Source organism: Budorcas taxicolor, chromosome 1 (assembly GCF_023091745.1).
Source record: "Budorcas taxicolor isolate Tak-1 chromosome 1, Takin1.1, whole genome shotgun sequence".
NCBI lineage: Eukaryota > Metazoa > Chordata > Mammalia > Artiodactyla > Bovidae > Budorcas > Budorcas taxicolor.
This window is the reverse complement of record NC_068910.1, coordinates 133,172,923-133,194,212: the sequence shown is the minus strand read 5'-3', so window position 1 is coordinate 133,194,212 and position 21,290 is coordinate 133,172,923. Positions and strand designations below refer to the sequence as shown.

General features: G+C 45.8%; 1 protein-coding gene across 1 annotated transcript in view; it reads right to left on the bottom strand.

The window, feature by feature from the left end:
- The window catches only part of KALRN (kalirin RhoGEF kinase), a 694,022-nt gene that overhangs the window by 469,817 nt on the left and 202,915 nt on the right, over positions 1-21,290 (bottom strand). The window contains exons 2-3 of the mRNA XM_052653860.1: positions 19,210-19,284; positions 11,979-12,093 (exon numbers count right to left, since the gene is read on the bottom strand). Of these exons, the coding sequence (XP_052509820.1) occupies positions 11,979-12,093; positions 19,210-19,284 (190 nt within the window). The remainder of the gene's footprint in view (positions 1-11,978; positions 12,094-19,209; positions 19,285-21,290) is intronic.

Genomic DNA, 21,290 nt, shown 5'->3' with positions numbered 1-21,290 from the left:
GGTTTTAGAAAAGGCAGAGGAACCAGAGATCAAATTGCCAACATCCGCTGGATCATGAAAAAAGCAAGAGAGTTCCAGAAAAACATCTATTTCTGCTTTATTGACTATGCTGAAGCCTTTGACTGTGTGGATCACAATACACTGTGGAAAATTCTAAAAGAGATGGGAACACCAGATCACCTGACCTGCCTCTTGAGAAACCTGTATGCAGGTCAGAAAGCAACAGTTAGAACTGGACTTGGAACAACAGACTGGTTCCAAACAGGAAAAGGAGTATGTCAAGGCTGTATATTATCACCCTGCTTATTTAACTTATATGCAGAGTACATCATAAGAAATGCTGGACTAGAAGAAACACAAGCTGGAATCAAGATTGCCGGGAGAAATATCAATAACCTCAGATATGCAGATGACACCGCCTTTATGGCAGAAAGTGAAGAGGAACTAAAAAGCCTCTTGATGAAAGTGAAAGAGGAGAGTGAAAAAGTTGACTTAAAGCTCAACATTCAGAAAACGAAGATCATGGCATCTGGTCCCATCACTTCATGGGGAATAGATGGGGAAACAGTACAAACAGTGTCAGACTTTATTTTTTGGGGCTCTAAAATCACTGCAGATGGTGATTGCAGCCATGAAATTAAAAGATGCTTACTCCTTGGAAGAAAAGTTATGACCAACCTAGATAGCATATGGCAAAGTAATGGCAGAGACATTACTTTGCCGACTAAGGTCCATCTAGTCAAGGCTGTGTTTTTTCCAGTAGTCATGTATGGATGTGAGAGTTGGACTGTGAAAAAGGCTGAGCGCCGAAGAATTGATGCTTTTGAACTGTGGTGTTGGAGAAGACTCTTGAGAGTCCCTTGGACTGCAAGGAGATCCAACCAGTCCATTCTGAAGGAGATCAGTCCTGGGATTTCTTTGGAGGGAATGATGCTAAAGCTGAAACTCCAGTACTTTGGCCACATCATGCGAAGAGTTGACTCACTGGAAAAAGCTCTGATGCTGGGAGGGATTGGGGGCAGGAGGAGAAGGGGACAACAGAGGATGAGATGGCTGGATGGCATCACTGACTCGATGGACGTGAGTCTGAGTGAACTCCGGGAGTTGGTGATGGACAGGGGGGACTGGCATGCTGCAATTCATGGGGTCGCAAAGAGTCAGACACGACTGAGCGACTGAACTGAGTTGAACTGAAGCTTTAGAGGATCATTCATCATTGCTGCCCAGAAACAAACTCCAAGGAGACCCAACTTTCTCAGTGGAAGGCAGATAAGGACCTCAGCTCAGATGAGAGCAGAGGAGATTAACTACTACTTTGTGCCAAGCCAGGAACTCATTGCACAACCAGCCAAGGAGATCAAATATACCCAGAGGCAAAACAAAAGATTCACCAAGGGCAAAAACAATCAAGTCATCATAGATTTGTTATCAGATTTGAACTTTAATGTATGGTCCCCCTTTCAACATTCCTATTAGTTTAGGCAAGTTAAAGGAATCCTACCCTGGATGACCCCAAAGGGCAGGCCCTGTGGCCAATTCTTTTATTCTTTCAAATCCAGGGATAGGTTTAAGTGCATAACCCTAAATTAGGCTTCTTGATGATGGTAAAAACAATGTTTTCACAGGGGGTTCTGGTCAGTAAGGAGTGTAAAAACTTAAATTTGGAGAAACAAAAAGACTTGGAAGTCTATAGCAAGGCATACTGGAACTATAAATTGGGAAATTTGGAAAGAAACATGGCAATGAGGATCACTGGCCTTAAAAAAAATCCAAAATTGCAACGAATCTATCCCCAAGAAACCATTTAAAATGTAGACAATGGTTCATACACCAAGAAGTTTACTGAGAGTCATTTATAGCAATGAAGTTTTTAGAAATGACTTGGATATCTAATGATAAGGTTAGTTAGAATATGGTGTATCCAAAGATATACTATTATGCATAAAATGTTATGAAAATATTCTTAGGGTATAATAGTAAGTGGGATAAAACATGGAGCAACATTAAATAAACAATATGATTCAATTTTGCGTTACAAAATCTCCAATAAAAAGAGGTAGGAAAGAAAAATGTCAATATATTAATTGTTTCTATTTCTAGAGGGTAGAGTTACAATTGACTTAAAAATTTTTTCTATTTTCTGCTTTTATTTTTATAATAAATAAATAATTTTCTAATTTTAAAAGAGGCCAAGACTTTATCACACTATTAGGTATATATATATATATATATATATATATATATATATATATATAAATTCAGTATTTATTACAATGATGATACCCCTAGATGATACTGATCTTATTACTATTACTGCTATTCCTATTAGCTCTCATTCTAACCTTAACCATTATTGTAACCTTGACTTTAAGGGACTTCCCCTGATAGCTCAGTTGGTAAAGAATCCACCTGCAATGCAGGAGACCCTAGTTCGATTCCTGGGTCAGGAAGATCCGCTGGAGAAGGGAAAGGCCACTCCAGTATTCTGGCCTGGAGAATTCCATTTTGACTGTCACAAACAGTCAAACACGACTGAGCGACTTTCATGGGACGGGCCCAATTTAAGGTCTTTTCTGTAGCTCAAATGGTAAAGAATCTGCCTGCAACGCAGGAAACCAGGGTTTGATCCCTGGGTTGGAAGTTCCTCTGGAGAAGCGACTGGCAATCCACTCCAGTATTCTCGCCTGGAGAATTCCATGGACAGAGAAGCCTGGTGGGCTACAGTCTGTGGGATTGCAAAGAGTTGGAGATGACCGAGTGATTAACACACAAAAACTTGACTTTGATAAGTTGTGCTAGACACAGTGAAGGACAAATAACAAAACAAGGTCCCCACTGCCAAGCAAAAAAAGGGAAAGAAATCGGCCATCGGCCCCTGCTGTGTGCCAAGACCTTGGCTAGGTACCTTACATGTGTTCTCATGTGATCCCCACTACCTTTATGTCTGTTGATATCTCTGTGCCTATTTTATAGGCGAGGAAATTTGTCAGCTACATGTACATTTCTCCTCCCAGAGGGGAAGGTTCAGGGGTTCATTCTTCCTGGGCTGGAACACTCTGCACAATTTCCAGGATCAGTATTTGTCCTTGAGGCCACTCCTTCCTCCTCTACTAGTCCATACTTCCACTCCCAACAAGTCAGTGGCAATGTCCAAAGTCCCTTCTACGGATCACATTGAAGATGCATGTGAAGAAAAAACAACACTCCCCTCTCCATCAGGGGTCCTTTTGTCCAGTGCTGGGTCCTTGATTCATCACCTAAAGGCGTTGAAGCATTTCTGGAATTATGAGAGCTGCTTCTCATGGTTACGTTATGACCACATGGTTTCCGCCTCTGATCATTCAGGTTATTGTTCTCCAGGGAATCACAAGTGCTTGTCTCTGCATTTGAAGCATCACAGTAGGCTCTTCAGGGTTTCCACAAGCCCTCCCTGGGCCCTCTGCCTCAGAATACACCAGCACAGACACACACCTGCCACGTCTGGCAGTGGCATGGTCAAGAAAGTGAACTAACTTCAGAATGCCTATCGGCTGACTGCTAAGTAATGCCAGAATCATGCTTCTGATATCAGAGCAATGCAAGATCACTCCAGGTAGGTGACTGAGCGAAAGAAACATCTCAGACCCATGGAAACAGGACAGGATGAGCACCCTAGAATACAGTGGAGACCACCCCCACCTTTCCAGTTTATATGTTCAGGGTCCCTACTACAGACTTTTACTCATCTCTTTAAACAGTTGCCAAGGTCTTCAGTGCTTTAATTTTTTCACAGCATCCCTTAGTGTAATTCACACTGAAAAACAGTTGACTGTTTATCCACAGATAGCATAAATGAATAGAACTGTGTGTCTAAAACTGAGCACACAGACATGGGAGAGGAAGTTTGAGGCACCACCCCCCACCTCCATCACCCTGCACACCCGCAGTCACCACGGGTGTCTTGGCCAGCAGAAACCTGAGCTTCAGACAATCACCACCTGCATTTCCCACCTGCAACAACCTTTATACTTAGAATCTAAAGAGTATCTTGGATGACACAGGTTTGATGGGACACCACTGCCCACCATAATTACAACCATCCGCCTTTCTTCTCCTTACTACTCTCTCATGCTGTCCTACTCCTTCAATCCTTAGCCTATCCTTCAGGATCGGCCTCCCTCCTCTCTTCAGATCTGTCCCCTGCACTCTACCACCACCGCCTCCTTCACTCTGGCCTCTGCATTTAGTCAGTGCTCCAAGTCACACAGGCTGTGTGTCAACAGGAAAGTTACCTAATCTCTCTGAGCCTGAGTTTCCTCATATGGAAAATGGGAACAAATAATATCCCTCTCAAAATTCTGTGAGAAATAAGTTAATGTATACAGCATACTTATAATAGTGCAATAATGTAGCTTTGAAGATGACAATATTGGCTAGCATTTATTTATTACTTACTAGATCAGTTCTAGAGGTTGGATGCATTAAGTGCATTTTTTCAACTCCAAATTATATTTTACAATTTATCCATGTTGTCACGATCACAGTAGTTCAGAGAAGCTGCTGTTGTCGCTTAGTTGCTAAGTCACGTCCACCTCTTTGCAACTCCATGGACTGTAGCCCACCAGGCACCAATGTTCATGGAATTTCCCAGGCAAGAATTCTGGGGTAGGTTGCCATTTCCTTGTTCAGGGGGTCTTCCCGACCCAGGGACTGAACCCACGTCTCCTGCCCTGCAGGTGGATTATAGTGACTATAGTCATAGAGCTGGGATTCCAAAGAAGACAAACTTTTGTTGTTTAGTCATGAAGTCATCAGAAAAGTTAGTCACAAAAAACTACATATGGTATAATATCATTTTATAAAGCTCAAAACCATGCAAAACTAAATAATACATTGCTTACGCAAACATGTGGCAAACTATACCAAAAAAGAAAGACAAGGATAAACACAAAACTCAGGATAATAGTGATTTCTGGAGGAAGAAGGTGGGATTAGGGTAGGAAAAGGCCACAGATAGCTTCAAGAGCAGAGGAGATGTTCCCATTCTGAAGGTGGGGGTGGGCTCTCAGGTGTTCGATTTATTACAATGCTTCATAGCTCACACATACATCTATTCCTTCACATGTAGCAAATACTGCCATATATGTGCACATATTTATGCTTTTAGGGCTTCCCTCATAGCTCAGTCAGTAAAGAATCTGCCTACAATCCAGGAGACTCAGATTTGATCCCTGGGTTGGGAAGATCCCCTGGAAAAGGAAATGGCAACCCACTCCAATATTCTTGCCGGGAGAATTCCCATAGACCGGGAAGCCTGGTGGGCTACCGTCCATGGGGTTGCAAGAGTTGGACATGACTTAGTGACTAAACCACCACCACCATTACTATTATTAGGTGCCTTTAGGAGATAGACTATTACCTTCTGAGTGCCGAAGTGCTACAGAGGAGTGAGATAGACATTCTTTTCCCAAATTAAAAATCAGAATATTGGACTCAGAAATATCGAGTCATATGCCCAAGGTCTCAGCTTCTGTTAAATGTCTTCCTTTTGCCCCTGTGAGTCCATCCTCCATCCTCTCCTCTCTACCCCAAAGCCCTGGGAGGCTGACCCACATGGAATGCCTCAGTGAGCCCCGTGTCACTTGGTTTTGGTTACATTCAGTAACTGACAATGACAGGAGGCCAGAGAATGGGAAGGCTGAAGCAAGAATATTGACTTCCTTTATCCCCCATCATGGAATCACTGTGAGCTGTTGGCAGCTTTCTACTGAAGGCCACAGTTCCTGTCAAGTGGCCCTCTCCTTCAGCTACCTCTCTGGATTCCATGCACCTCTCCTCACCTTGCCCCTTCAGGCCTAGAAGTCATAATGTCTTGCCTACCTGATGTTGCCAGCTCTGGGATAATTTGAAAATTCAAATCTTGCTGCTCTCCCTGTTGCCCACCTTCAGCATTGTAAAGTGTGTCTTTGTTAAACTCTGCTCAGATAACCTGGGTGGAGTGGTCATATGCTTCCTGACTCAGAAGTGGTAGAGCTGGGATCGGAACCCCAGTGCCTTCCATTGATCTGAAGATGTCTCTCTTCCCTTTGCTGTGAAGGTCTGTATGGCTCCAAGGAAGGTGATTACAGGCAATGGCTATTACTATTGTGATGCTATGTTCCTTAGCAGCAGAGTAGAACACCATTTGCCCTTCAGTGCTTGGACTGTGTACACCTAACAATAGAAACACTTAACTGATATTGTTAAGAAACTTGTATAGAATGTGGTAAGTATAATAGGAATTATGAAGATTTATACATAAGCAATAAAAGAAATTTAAAAGGGATCTGGAAAAGGATAAGCTTTAGGCAAATGTCTTCATTGGCTCTATTTTCTGAACTTTACATCACTACTCTTTGCAGTTTTCTTTAACTGATGGGGCTTCCTTGGTAGCTCAGCTGGTAAAGAATCTGCCTGCAATGCTAGACACCCTGGTTCGATTCCTGGGTTGAAAAGATATGCTGGAAAAGGGATAGGCTACCCACTCTAGTATTTGTGTGCTTGCCTGGGGGCTTATCTGGTAAAGAATCTGCCTGGAATGCAGGAAACCTGAGTTTAATCCCAGGGTTGGGAAGATCCCCTGGAGAAGGGAACAGCTACCCACTCTCATATTCTGGCCTGGAGAATTCCATGGACTGTGTAGTCCATGGGGTTGCAAAGAGTCAGACACAACTGAGCAACTTTCATTTTCACTTTCACTTTCAGAGCAAAGGGCAAGATACCACCGACACATCTCAACAGGCTCTTACAACAGACACATTCAGTGATGACACATTCAGATTCCATAGCTTGGGTTCTCTCATGCTGAATACAGTGGGAGGAAATCCTTGCAGCTTTCACCTCTTCATCTTTTAACTTTCTGGCTCTCTCTATTTATTTCTATTTTCTGGTGACACTGCACAAAGACAGTGCTGGCTATAAGCCCAATTTATCTGTTGCTGAAATTGTAGAACAAGAACAAATTATCAAGCAATAAGCAGAATATTGGCACGTTGGTTTGACTGACATTACAGAATATCCCATCATTATTTCTTGTCATTTTTCCTCACCAGTATGATACCTGTATTCCCTGCTAGAACACTCAGCATCTCAGCAGCATTGCTATTAATTGGAGATACATCAAGGTGCTAACAATCAGTGCCCAGAGGAGCCGCAGAAAACTGATCATGACAAAGCAGGATAACAATGAAGAAGAGGAAGAATACAGTGCAATAAAAATAACCTGGGATTTCTTTACTAGATACTTAGAGATTCTACTCCAAGCATATGGTCAACTCCCAATAATCACAGTGGGTAGACTATCCATACTATAAGTCATGCTCAGGCAACGGCTTACTCTCAGCCTACATTTTGTCTCTCAGTTTCTAGGGACACGCATCCACTGCTTGTTTCTGAGTATTTCTTTTCCACTCCTTTCATGTAAGATTACAAGCAGATATCAGGGCAGAAGGACAAAAAAGTTAGATAAGTATAGGATGGATGACAGAAAAGATAACACAAGTTTACCAAGATCCCTAACTGTGCCGTGGCTTATGGTAGGCACTCAATAAATATTTGTTGAATTAAGTGAATGAAGTTATCAGAAAGTTGAATTAGGAGACTTTTAAGGCTTTTCTTCATACCCTAATTTCATCACTCCTCAAAATAAGATAACAGAAATCTTGGAGAAGCCCCAGGAGATAGATATTCAAACTCATCAGGAGCAAAAAAGGGAAGTTGGAAAGGACTCATCTCAGGCTGAGACGGATTCCACAAGAGTAACTGCTGCTGTCACAGTCACACTCTAGAATCATGTTTAGCCCCATCCAGAATGCAAGGGGACTGGAAAAGAGTTCTCTTAGAATTTAAGATACACACAAGATCTGAAGTGAAATTCCAGGCCTTAAATAATATAGGGGATTTGAGAAAGAGAGTATGTTTGTGGAGTAGTAATACTGTTTTGAGGTTATAGATTTCTATAATGTGTTTTCCCCCAATATCATAGAAACACAGAATTCAGGGCAGGAAAGTTTCTTAGAAATGATCTAATCCGGCCTCCAACCCACTGTAGAAGTCTTGGACAGGAAGCTCGCTTTCTCCAGAGGCAGCAGCAGTAGTGCTGGACAGCTCCCACCTGGGCAGATTGTTTCTCCACATCAGAGTCAGGATCTCTCTAACTTCTACCCACTGATGCAAAAGAGACCATGCCTGTTCCCGCCTCTTAGGGGCAGCACAGCTCTCCTGAAACCTGAAGTCAGGAATCACTTTTCTTCCATTTTCACCCTCACCAGAAAACATCCTCCAACTGCAGAAACACAGTTTGTGGATCCCTTAGTATGCTGCTCTCCTGACAATATTCTAACTGGTCCACATAGCTCCTAAAAAGGAGCTGGCAAGGTTCAGTGTAGCAGACTGAATGCAGTGGCCCAGACAGAACCTGGCCTTCACACATTATAGTGGGACTTTTTCTTCCCATTCATTTCATACAACCATCCTTCTTCCCAGACTCTCTTGGGTTTTTGTTCCCTTTGGCTGCTGCTGCTAAGTCACTTCCGTGGTGTCCGACTCTGTGTGACCCCATAGATAGGAGCCCACCAGGCTCCCCCGTCCCTGGGTTTCTCTAGGCAAGAACACTGGAGTGGGTTGCCATTTCCTTCTCCATTGCATGAAAGTGAAAAGTGAAAGTGAAGTCGCTGAGTCGTGTCCGACCCTCAGCGATCCCACGGACCGCAGCCTACCAGGCTCCTCTGTCCATGGGATTTTCCAGGCAAGAGTACTGGAGTGGAGTGCCATCGCCTTCTCCTCCCTTTAGCTAGCAGAAACCTTTTCCTTTTAAATTGTTTACAATCTGTTCTGTCCCACCTTTGCTTAACAGGTCAGAAATAAGTTCTTTTAATTGTTCACTTTCTATTTAGAGTATGCAGCAGCTGCATGGATATGATAAACCTACCAGAAAGAAAACCACACCCTTCATATTTATAAAGGGCACACTGTAATAACTCATAAATTATCACAACCCTCTGTTTAATCACCTATTTTGTAATATAACAGTGCCCAAAATGGCCATCAAGCTGATTGGTTCCTTAGATTCTGGGATCCTCTTTCATCACTTACTGGTCCTGTTCGCTTGTCTTCTCTTGCTTCATCCCTACGCTACCAGCACAGTTATATACTGTGCTGTCTGTCCTTTATGATTGCTGGTTTGGCACTCAGTAGGGAAATACTTAGGTTTTTCCTAACTTTCTCAAAATGTCTGTTCCTGCTCACCATGAGTCCTAAATCAGCCTGGCTTATAGAGGCTCTAAATATTTGTAAAATAAACAAATGATAAATGCTTGAATAAGTGAGTGTCACCCACAGGTGATTAGCCCAGTCTGAAGAGCACATTCCACCTGACAGAAGCCTAGCTTTATAGCCTCCTTGGCCATGACCCAGAATAGTCTATTTCTTCTAGTCAGGGTCACCTGCCTAAATCTAGCTGTTCATTTCTGCAGATTCCTTTCTTTCCAAAGCCAGGGCTAAGCAGAAGAATGGCAAACACGATCTGATGTGCTAAGTGCTTCAGTTTCCTCCCCAGACCTCACTGTCACTGGAATAACCCTGTTCAAGGTTTTGTTTCCAACAGTCATCACGTGTGAACTTGTGGCCAACAGAACTAGGAAGCGATGGGTGGGGATGACTAGTTGGTAAGCTCTTCAGCCTGCCAGGTACGCACACTCCTGGTGAACATAAGCCCCTTGGGAGGGAGGCAGCAGGCATCCCTGAACAATTTTTCCCACTGAAAGTAGCAACAGCATTTTTGCCTCCCACCTGCCAGAACCTGTGAACCTTTTCTGTTCTAAGGAGCCTAGGATGCAATGCTTGGGACTACCCTCAGGGAAGCAAACAGCCTGAGTCTACTATGCTCTTTCAATGACAACCTATTGTTTATACTTATTCATGACCTTCCTCCCAGCTCTTCTTGAGTTTTGTTCCCCTTTACCTAGTAGAAATCTTTTCCTTTTTAATTGCCTCCAATCCTTTTTGTCCCAGCTTTGCTTAACAGTCAGAATTAATAAAATGTTCTTCCAATTTTTTCACTTACTATTCTAAAGAAGAGTGTGCATTAGCTTCAGGGATGTGATAAACCTATCAGAAAGAAAAACATACCCTTCAGGATCCCAAATTTCTTCTGACTCTGAAAGAACCAAGAGTCTGTCATTGGTCCCCCTGAAAACTCTTCCTGTAAATTGCTTTAGGAAATGCCTGGTTTTATGCCTGTTAGTAGTATACTTGGCAAAGATGCCTTTAAAACTGCTTAGCCCCTCAATGGCTAAATTGCTAAATTACCTACATCAATCATGGGTTATTTAAACCATCTCCTTGCCTCCAAGACAGATGGGAATATTTCTTCTGAATAAAGACCTCCGGGCGGGTGAGGTGGGGTGGCGGAACCCTTCTGTTCTATTCTTTATCCAACTCTCTTGTACTCATAGTTTAGAAGCTCTTCTTTGGATATAGCTAAGTCCATTTCATTGGAGCTTAAGACTTCTTACCTTTTTTCTGGTTCTCTGTGGATATCATAAAGAAAAAAAAAAAAGCCACCATTTGACATCTATTTGTTCACAGCCTTCTGCTCAGAGCTCTTCATTCTGTTCAACATCTTTCCAAGCATTTGATGACTGCCCTTAAATCCCCTTTACCCACCTGCCCACCACCATCCGCCAATCCTTGTACATGTGTCTCTCCCATAGCTATTTCAAATGCAGTGACTGCCTCAACTGACATCTGTTTCAAGAACTTAATCAGCACGTTCAACAATTATCCAAGGTCTCCCCGCAAAGGGAGAGCTCCTCTGTACAATTTACTGATTCCTCTGTAAAATGCAGAGAGACAAGATGAAAGTTCTAAAAGCCCCAGGCACCACTTCTTATTTGCCACAGCAAACACTTGACAGACTCCAACCCCACTAAATCAGAGAACAGAGTTCTCACTGACCGTGAACAAGGATGGGGAGAGCACTAGGGTAGGAGTCAGGGGGGCTCTGAACCAAGCTCTGCTACTGACCACCACCACCCCGTAAGCAACTCCAATCCCACAGAGATGTTGCTTCCAAGTAAAACACGACATGCGTTTGCCTGGATTACTGCTCAGGGGTCTTCTGGCTCTCCCATTCCGTGTTTCTCTAACCATGCCAAGGCCTCTCCTCCACCTTCTTAAAAGACAAATTCCGTGTCCCTAGCATGTCTCCCTTGCCACCCTCTGAGCGCAGCACCACCTAGAAACACTCAGAAACCAGTGTTTCTCAATCATTTTTTAAAATCATCATCCTGCCGCAAAAGAGGCTTTTTATAATTTTTCCTTAATCACCAATGAGATTTTAATACCATGAATATATTGTATATATGTTCATGCACTATATATTTAGCTGTGCTTAATACATGAAAGTTTTTGTGCGTGTGTGCCATACACAAGAACCAATTCGCATCCCCCTTGGAGGCAATATTGCCCCCATTGAAAATGCATGACCTAGATTGAGCTGAAGGCTGCCTCTTGAACAATATAAGTGGAGCTATTTGCCCTAAACTCTAAAAGCTACAAACATATTCAAAAGCCAGAGGTTTTAGAAAAAATCCATTACACATGCCAGAGTGGAATCGGCCAGAATTTCCATTTCCCCAAGGCAAAGAATAGCTTCCCATCCCTTCCCCCTGAGGCCACACTGTCACCTGTTCCAGGGCCTGTCCTGGTCCTCTAAGCCTGGAACCTTCACCTCTGCCCATGGTTCCAGCATCCAGCTTACACTTTGTTCATATGAATCCCAGCAGTAACAATGGGAAGGATGGGAATGAGGTGAACAATAGGTACTAATGTAACAGAAATAATTAGAATCCATTCCAAGGGCAAAAACAGCCAGGCCTCTGGCAGGGATGGAGGCTCACTCCAGCTTAGCTGCATCAGGCCAGCTTCCCCCTCTCTCCCCTGCAGAACATTCACCTCACCTTGGCACGCTGGCCAGATAGGTCACCAGTTTCCGCAGGTCTTCCTGTCTTATTCTGTCATGATTGCTGCGAGCAGGGAAGGTCAGGATGGGTCCACCTCGCTTATCACGGCCCCCTGCAAAGAAGAAGAGAAGGGTGTTTAAGAAAAACCAGCTAGAAACTACCACAGAGGAAAAAGAATTCTTCTGAGTGCTAGATAAAACAGGCAGAAAGATGGTGCCCAGAGAAACCGGGTCACTGCCTTGCGCAAGGGCATGGAGTTTAGATTCATAACCTTGGGCAAGTCTTTTGACATCTCTGTTGCCTCATCGGCAAAATGCGGATGAAAATAATGGCAACTACATTACAGGGCTGCTGCAAGACTTGATAAGATGGCACGTGGCGAAGCACTTTGAGAAGTACGCGCTACAAATATGAGATGATAATGAAGGAGGTGATAATTGCTCTTACTGAGAAAACAGCCAGTGAAAGTGCCATGGTCTTTGGAAATTCAACCTCCAGTTTACTTCTCTTTGCAGACCTCTATGAGCAGAGTGCTCAGGGTTAACTGAATACCATGGTGAGAAGCCCTTAAAGCATCCAGCTGGGACATCACTGCTAGGAGGTTTTTAGATTCAGAGAAGAGACCTAAGTGTGGTCTACACAGCCAAGGATCCACCCCTGCCTGCCTGCCTGCCTAAGTGCCACCTGTCACTCCTGCTGGAGGAGCCCATGAATCTTCATTGGAAATAGGATGCTCAAGGTCTTAATCACTGCAAATGCATATGTACACACTATGATAACAAATGTCTTCTAAACATCTGGTTTAAAAAAAAGTGGGGAGGAGTAACTGCGATGATGATCATTGTTTGCTATCAGGATGCTGGGGTTTTACATGGTTGCTTTTTCTTTCCTCTATTTTCCAAATTTTCTACTCATGATTTATTCTGCGATTAAAAATTTATTCATTAGTAGATGCTATGATTAGGAAGCAGGACCAAGTTTCTCAAGAAGGTTAAATGAGGACAAAGCTAAGGTGCAGTAACTGTGTCCTTACAGGCACTGGCTATTTCACAAAGAAGACTCTGTCGTGATCTCAGGCTGCCACCTGACACCCCCAGAGCAGGTCTACAAAGGGGTCTAGTGCAAGAGGGAGGAAGGGCTGGCGAGGCCACCACCAACACTGGAAAACAAGCTTAAAGGTCAGCACCTTGAAGAAGGGCACTTTCCAAGCCTCCCAGGACCCCACTCAAGTATGAGTTCATGAATATTGTTTCCCTCTGATTGTGGGGCCCAGAAATCACCAGACAGAGGGAGTCTCCACAAACAAAGTCCAACTTATTGCAGGATACTCCTCTGGAAGAAATCAGAAGGCTGCAAGGAGAAAAAGGCCAAACAAGATCATGGCCACTGAGAGATTTGGCCCTGAAGAAAAAAATATTTCACCACCACCATCCACTCCCTGCAGCCCCCACCCAGCCATATTTGTGTACACATACCACAGAGTTGGATCCTGACCCCCAACTCCAAACCTTAAAAACCACAGGCTCTGGGCTCTGAATATGGATGACCAATCTCATTTCATCTACCTTGGAAATGATCTCCATCTCCCAACTGCCTTCACAGGGGGAAAAGGAAGTAAAGGGATCAAGAGGAAAGTTTCCTCAAAGCTAGGAGGCTCTCCTTCACTATCAACCTTTGCCTGCAGTGTTGACCTCACTTGAAAGATTTTCACTCTTGGGTGGTTTTAACTGCAGCTATTGCCTTTCTCACGGTCCTTCCTCTGTGGATGGTTTAAGAGTAGAGCTAAGGGAATATGGGGGGCCAAGGTTGGTGTGATGGCAAAGACTACCTAGGAAGCTTGGAAGGATGTGAGCATTGTCCCTCCTGAGCAGAAGCCAGTTCTTCCCTGGGAGTCAAGAGTTTCATAATCTTGGCTCCAAGAAGGTTCCAGATGGTGGTGAGTGGTGGGGGGACGTGGGGTGGGGAGGGTGGGGGAGTGGAATCCCTTCCCTCCAGGAAAAATGAATGGATATGGAGTCCAGAGGGGGCAGCAGGACAAAGCCAGGTATTTTTCAGAAGGAAGATGAACTTGCAAGATTGTAGGAAGAAAAGGAGGAACAGGCATAAAGGAAGAGAATCTGTGCTGGAAGGAATGGGGACAAGGGGTGGCTCAAGGCTTCAGGACAGGAACAAGAGGGGGCCCTGCCCTTTTGTCTGTGGTAGACTCAAAGAGGAGGGAAACAACAGACATAAGTTAGAAAGACAAAAAGTTCAGCCTGCCTAGGAGACACTTTCTCTAGGTAAAATAGTGTTGAAGGTCAAAATAGGCTTGAGGAACTGGGAAAAGGAGGATGGACCATCTTTGGAGAGCGTTCCTGGAGAATGGACAGCAGGACTGGGTACGATGTAGGTTTAAGGGTAGGTGCAGGGTATCTGGCTTTAATGAGAGCTCTGTTAAAGGTCTGGCCATGGCGTCCATGCTAGCCTGAGTAAAGGCAGAACAGAGCTCATGCATAGATTAAGTGGGGAGGAATTGGGGAGGAAGGAAAACGGCCTGCTTCTTTGTGAGTTCTCAAAGGAGAGGGAACAGCATATGTTTTATTTACCTGATATCCATACTTCCCCAACTGATAGGGGAACACCAGAAGCGGTCATGGGTAAGAAGCTAAGGCTACAGACAGACATATCAAGGTCAAGGTCTTGAATGTGCATGGCTACAGTAAGGACGTGGAAGACTTCAGTGCCAAGGAGATTGAGGAGCCATGAAGCTGTAGGATTTGACTGATAATTAACATGAGTGCTGAGGTTCCAGAGGGCACTAAGTAGAGATAAAGAATGAGAACCCTTTGCTGAAGTCAAGGTGCATTGTGGAGTGGGCCCCAGACAGTGGAGACAAAAAGAGCAAAGTTTTTAAAAGATGATAGAGATGGTGGCAGGATCTTCAGCAGCGCCATCCCCTTACTTATCCAACACCTGCTGTTTGCCAGTTAACTGAGGCTTTGGTGCTGGGAATAGAGGATGGGAATATAGAGGATAAATAGGGAGGGAGTGGTTTGATGTGCTAGAAAAGGCACTGGTCTCCTTCTGCAAAAGCAGGGAAGGACAGGGCTAGGTAGGAGGCAAGTTCAAAGGCAAGGGAAGTTAAGGCTTTGCTGATTGAGGTGGAGGAAGATGGCACTCATATTTTTCAGGGGGAACCAGGCTCCAGTGGGGACAAGTAGATTATGGTAATTTTGGAGGAGGACAAGAAAAACACCTCTAGGGAATCATATCAAAAGTATGGCCCATACAACTGTAGTTCTGCAAGATGCTGATGGATTCACAGGGTGTTTTTAAGAGAATGTGTTATTCGTATTTTGGGAAATGCTCTCGTGCTTTGAATGGACAGTCTCCAAGAAGGTGGCTACAATAGGCAGCATCACCCAAGTTTACTTGAGAGTAAGCCCTTTTTTCTTTTTTGAGGATCATCTCCTGTACCAGTTGTTCTATGGAACGTGCTTTGAGACATGGGTCCAGAGTATGAGTGGTGGTGCCACAGCAGTGTGGAGCTCCCCTGAGAACAATGGGCATGATGTTGATGGCTGATAAGGTGGCAAAGAGGGACATCGGCAGGAGCCAGATGAGGGTGTGAGCATGCACCGAGAGCAGGGTGAAAAGGGTCTGCACAGGGAGGCTGGAGAGAAGGGACAACGGGTGCTGAAAGAGGGAGGCAGAAGCACATGAAGGAAGCTGGAGAGAGGGCAGAGGGAGAGCCCATGGCTGAGGACACAAAGCAGGATGGGGCAGGGCCGGGAAGAGCCCATGGCTGAGGACACAAAGCAGGATGGGGCAGGGCCGAGACGATACAGGCTGCCTGAGCGCAGCCGCAGGTTCGGCTGCACACACATGCACTCGCCCACACACTGGTGGGCCCCACAGGTTCGGTCACACACACGTGCACTCGCCCACACACTGGTGGGCCCCACAGGTTCAGCTGCACACACGTGCACTCACCCACACACTGGTGGGCCCCAAAGGTTCGGCTGCACACACGTGCACTCGCCCACACACTGGTGGGCCCCACAGGTTGGCTGCACACACGTGCACTCGCCCACACACTGGTGGGCCCCACAGGTTCGGCTGCACACACGTGCAATCGCCCACACACTGGTGGGCCCTGGGTTATTCCACATGCACGTTCCCATGGCAGCACAGCTTCCCCTCGCCTTGGCCACACCAGGGCACCAGCAGGGGAGGCGGCTTAACCGGCACTTGGTTTCTCTGCTCAGCACTTCCTGCAGGGATTCTTCTCAGAGAGACATGGATCCGCTACACTGCATTACTTAATTCTGGGTTTCTTTATTTTTATTTTTGTGTTTGGTCTTCTAAAAGCTTAGGATACAAGCGCCTTTTTTGGTTTGTTTTTTGCTTGGGGTTTTTTTTTTAGCTGCAGCCAGTCATCTCCCTGGCACCCTCAGTGTCCTTACCAGGCACAGAAGGACAACACTCCCTAAGCCCCAAAGTTCCTGGCACCATTTGCAAATGAATAAGACTTACCCCCACATAGAGAACAGGCTTGTGGTTGCCGGGGGAAAGGGTGGCCCACGTGGACACATGGGCATGAGTTGCCCACTGGCCCCCTTGGCCCCACTCTGGGAAGCAGCTACCTGCCTCTCGTTTGACTGACCATCTTTCTGGCACATTGCTGCTCTGTACACCATGAGGGCACCTCCTGACACTTGGAAAGCTCTTTTCTAGGGCTGGCTAGACCCTGCTCCAGGGCTCTAATGGAATTCACATGGGAAAAAGTAAGCCACAATCAATCAAGCTAGGGTCCCAATGCCAGACTGTAACATGTCTGCATTCATATGCCCTGAACTGCTGTGCAACAGGATGGTGCTCAAAGAGTATGCATTAAAGCCAGGATGGCCTCCAGGAGGAGGCAAAGTGGGAAGCAGAGGAACAGCTCAAAGTTACGGGGAAGGCACTGCAGACAGAGGAAGCATCAGGTATAAGAGAACGGAAGAATTTGCAGGACACCTGGGGAGAGGTAGGACACCTGGTTAACCAGCTTCAAGGCATTAAAGAAGAGGCAGAGAAATGCTCTGGCTCCCTGGAGACTGTGGGCCATGTCCTGGGAGCCCAGATGATGGACAGCAGTAGAGGTCAGAGCCCTGGTGCTGCCCAGCAGTCCCAAGACTTCTACACAAGGTCTTCCCAAAATGCTCAGTGAGCACTCAGATCCAAGTCTATGAAGGCTTCAGAGGCTGTCTTCTGTCTCCACCTATACTGAACTAGCTGCCACCTGATCGAGTCAAGGATCCAGCCTGAGCTTCAGCTTCTTCAGTGACAGGGGCTCATTACCTAATAAGGTATACCAGTGCCTAATGCTAATGGAGAAGGGCAGCTTCCCAGCCACTCTCTCTCACAGCAAAAACAGTAGCAACACACGCTGTTATTATTACCACTACACGCTGTGCTTAGTTGCTCAGTTGTGTCTGACTGTGCGACCCCATAGACTGTAACCTGCAGTAGCCTGCCAGGTCCCTCTGCCCATGGGGAGTCCCCAGGCAAGAATACTGGAGTGGGTTGGCATGCCCTTCTCCAGGGGATCTTCCTAACCTAGGGATCGAACCCAGGTCTCCCACATTGCAGGCGGATTCTTCACCGTCTAAGCCACCAGGTGACCACTACTACTGCTACTACTACTGGTAGTAATACAGAATGCACTTGGTACTTACAAAGGCTTGACTACTCCCATCACATACTCTGCCTCCACGTCCCATCCCTACACTCGGAGTTATCAGTCTCCCCTCTGGTCGGGTGGGAGACTCCTGCTGCTTGGTTTCTCCTTCCTCAACCCCCCCTCTTTCTCCCTTCTCTCCGTTTTGGCTGTCACCCATCCGCGTGCCCAGCAGTGCCTAAGGAGTGAACCCCTGCACTGAAGAACTGCGCTGGCCCTTTCCCTGTGATCCCATTTTCACTCCTTGTATATGGCCAGAATCATCCGGAAACAAAAGTTCAGTCTATGAAGCTTAAGTACCTGGGTGTATTTTTTTTTTTTAATGTGATGCCTGGCTACTCACACTGCCATTCCCCCAGCCCCTGCTAGAGACTCTGAGCCAGGAGGCCTATATTGATGGCCTAGAACTGGCACCCATAGTGCTGCTGGTACACCTCATAGTTCAGTTTCAATTACATCAGCAGTTACCAGACTTTTTCTTAAAGGGTCAGACAGATGGCCTGTGGTCATCTGGTCTCTGGTAGAACTACTCAGCTCTGCTATTACAGCAACAAAGCAGCCATTGGCAACACTGGTGGTAGACTGAATGATGATCCCCAGGCATATCAAGCCCTAGTCTCAGAACCTGTAAATGTTACCTTATTTGGAAAAAGAGTTTCCATAGATAGTGATCATTAGGGCTCTAGAGATGGGAAGATTATCCTGGGAGGTCTGAGTGGGCCCCCAAGTGAAGTCACAGGTATCCTTACTGTGAGGCAGAAGGGTCTGACACAAACAGAAGGGCAGAAGGCAATACCACCAGGGAGGCAGAGATGGGAGCGACATGGCCACAGGCCAAGGGATGCTGGCAGCCCCCAGAAGCTAAAAGAGGCAAGAGTCAGATTCTCCCCCAGAACCTCTGGAGGGAGCACAGCCCTGCTCACATCTTGATTTCAGTGCAGGAAACTGACTTGGACTTTTGGCCTCTAAAACTGTGAGCGAATACATGTCTATGGTTGTAAGCCACCAAGTTTGTGGCAAGAGGAAGCTAATACACTACTAAATGAATGCACATGGGCTATGTTCCAATAAAACTTTATATGCAAAAACAAGTGCCTGGCCTGCAGCAAAACACAGGCTATAGTTTGTTGATCCCTGAATTAGACATTAAAAGGACTGGGTGCACAAGATATGCTATAGAGAAAAACAAAAAATACATACAAATACTCACTTGAGTATTTGGAAGGGTAGGGCAAGGTGAGGTGGATGTGCGTGGGTGCATGATGGACCCACCTTTGGTTGTGAATGTCCTCCAGAACACCCAGTGGGGACCAGAGTGCTCCTTTCCCTTTCTGCCTGCCTCTGGAGAGAGGAGCAGCTGCTTTGAACATCACCTCCACCCCCATCTCTCTCTCATTTGCACACAAAGAAGTGCGTGCCTGCACACATTCCCAACACACACACACACACACACACACACACACACACACACACACACACACAAACTTCTCTAGATCTGTAACAGAGGAAACTTGCATAGACACTCACCAGACACGAAGGCCACTTTTTCCTTTAGGATGGGAAGGACATCAGAAGCTTTCAAACCATCATTCCGAAAAGAGCCTGTCAGAGAACAAAACAGAAGGAATCAGAGTGAAAGGGGTCAAAAGACTGAATCCCTTGGTTCCCCCTTAGCTTTTCAATCCCCTCATGGGCCAGAAAATAATGCCCTCTCTGGGGCCCACAGCCTTGCCCAAGAGCAGGAGAGGCTCCACAACAGAAAGGACACTTTGACATGATGCCAGTCCACAGGGGTGACCAAGAGTATGCCCCTCTGGGTCCTTTTCAAGAAGAGGACAGTGCAAGTCACCCCCCCAAAATATACACAAAGTACCATGTCCTGGAAGCAAAACTACAGCCCCATTGCTGTGAACTTGAAGATGGGGGCTTTTTGGAAATCGTTTTTATACTTTCAATGCTAGCACAGTGGCTGGTACCTAGTGAATGTTACACACTAGACACTCAGTGAATACAGGTCAAGTTAACATCAAGATGGACCACAATGTCCTAAATAATTCCTTTTGCTTTTTCCTCTATGTGGCATAGCAACTGTTAGTCTTCATTTTACAGAGGGAAAAAGTGAAAATTCCCGAGTGAGAAGCAAAGCCGAGTGCAGCACCATTTTCCACCTCTCCTCCCTTCCCGTCAGTGTCACTGCCACCAGTCCACAGTGAACGACCGATGAGCGATGTCAATTCCATGGGAAGCAAATGCACTCCCTTCTTCAGCAACTCACTCTCTGCCTAAATCTCATTTCTCAGGTGGAAAGTCATTTTTGGGGTCCAGCTGAGCTCCTGTTAGGAGGCTGGAGGCAGAGGCCTGGGGCTCACACAGAATAGAAAATAGCAGTGTGCCTGGAGAAACAGCAGCCTCAGGAAGCGAAGGACAACCCAGGCTGGTGTGAGATGTGTGGGAAGGGAGGACTCAGCTTACACGTGCACACATACAAACTCCAGGCCATCTCACCGCCCCTTGTCACTTATCCTGAGTACCCCAGAGGACTCTCAGGGAGAGCCAGCCCACACGCAGAGCCCTGCAAGCTGTAAATGAAATTTCTGCTGTGTACCACCTCCAGGAACATGGCACAGAGGGACCCCAGAAGAAAGGCAGCCCTGTGTGGGCTCCGTGGGGCAGAGCTGGAGACCACGGAAACTCCTTCAAGTGCCTTTCTCCACTTGGCTTTCCCCCTTGTGCTCCCAACCTGATAATCTACAAAGGGGAGAAACGTGCTGAGCAGGATGGTCTTGCTCAAGGCGTCTCAATTCCTCATCACTATTTCAAGCTTCCAAAATTGTTGGGAATTTTGGCAACACCCCAGGACTAAGATCACTGCCTAGAGAAGGGAAATAAGACAGTTGCACACTCAACCAAAGAGGAGAAGCAGGCCCAGAATGCCAGTGTCCATGGTAAGAGGTCATATGCTGGCCCAAGACAAATTTACAAAGGATCTCTGACCCTTCCATCTATTTCTTCATTTTCATTTTTCACTAAATGTAGACAGTGACGCTTTTTGCTCATCAGTTGCTTCTCTTTACAAGCTGACCCAGAGCAGCTGATGCTGAAGTAACCAGCTGCAAGGCTCACTTTGAGAAGGCTGTGGGCAATAGAGGAAAAAAAATAACACCATAAAAAGAAAGTTCTAACTATAGAACTTTTTGTACTTTCTATCTTTGTTTCTACTGATCTTTATGCTCTGACTTTATCTTCCAACAAAGGAAAGCTATTAAACCTCACCAGTAGAAAGGAATTAGGATCAACGTGCTGCTGCTGCTGCTAAGTCACTTCAGTCGTGTCCGACTCTGTGCGACCCCATAGACGGCAGCCCACCAGGCTCCCCTGTCCCTGGGATTCTCCAGGCAAGAACACTGGAGTGGGTTGCCATTTCCTTCTCCAATGCATGAAAGTGAAAAGTGAAAGTGAAGTTGCTCAGTCATGTCTGACTCTTCACAACCCCATGGACTGCAGCCTACCAGGCTTCTCCATCCATGGGATTTTCCAGGCAAGAACACTGGAGTGGGTTGCCATTGCCTTCTCCAAGGATCAACATAAATTATTGTAAAAAATTAAAA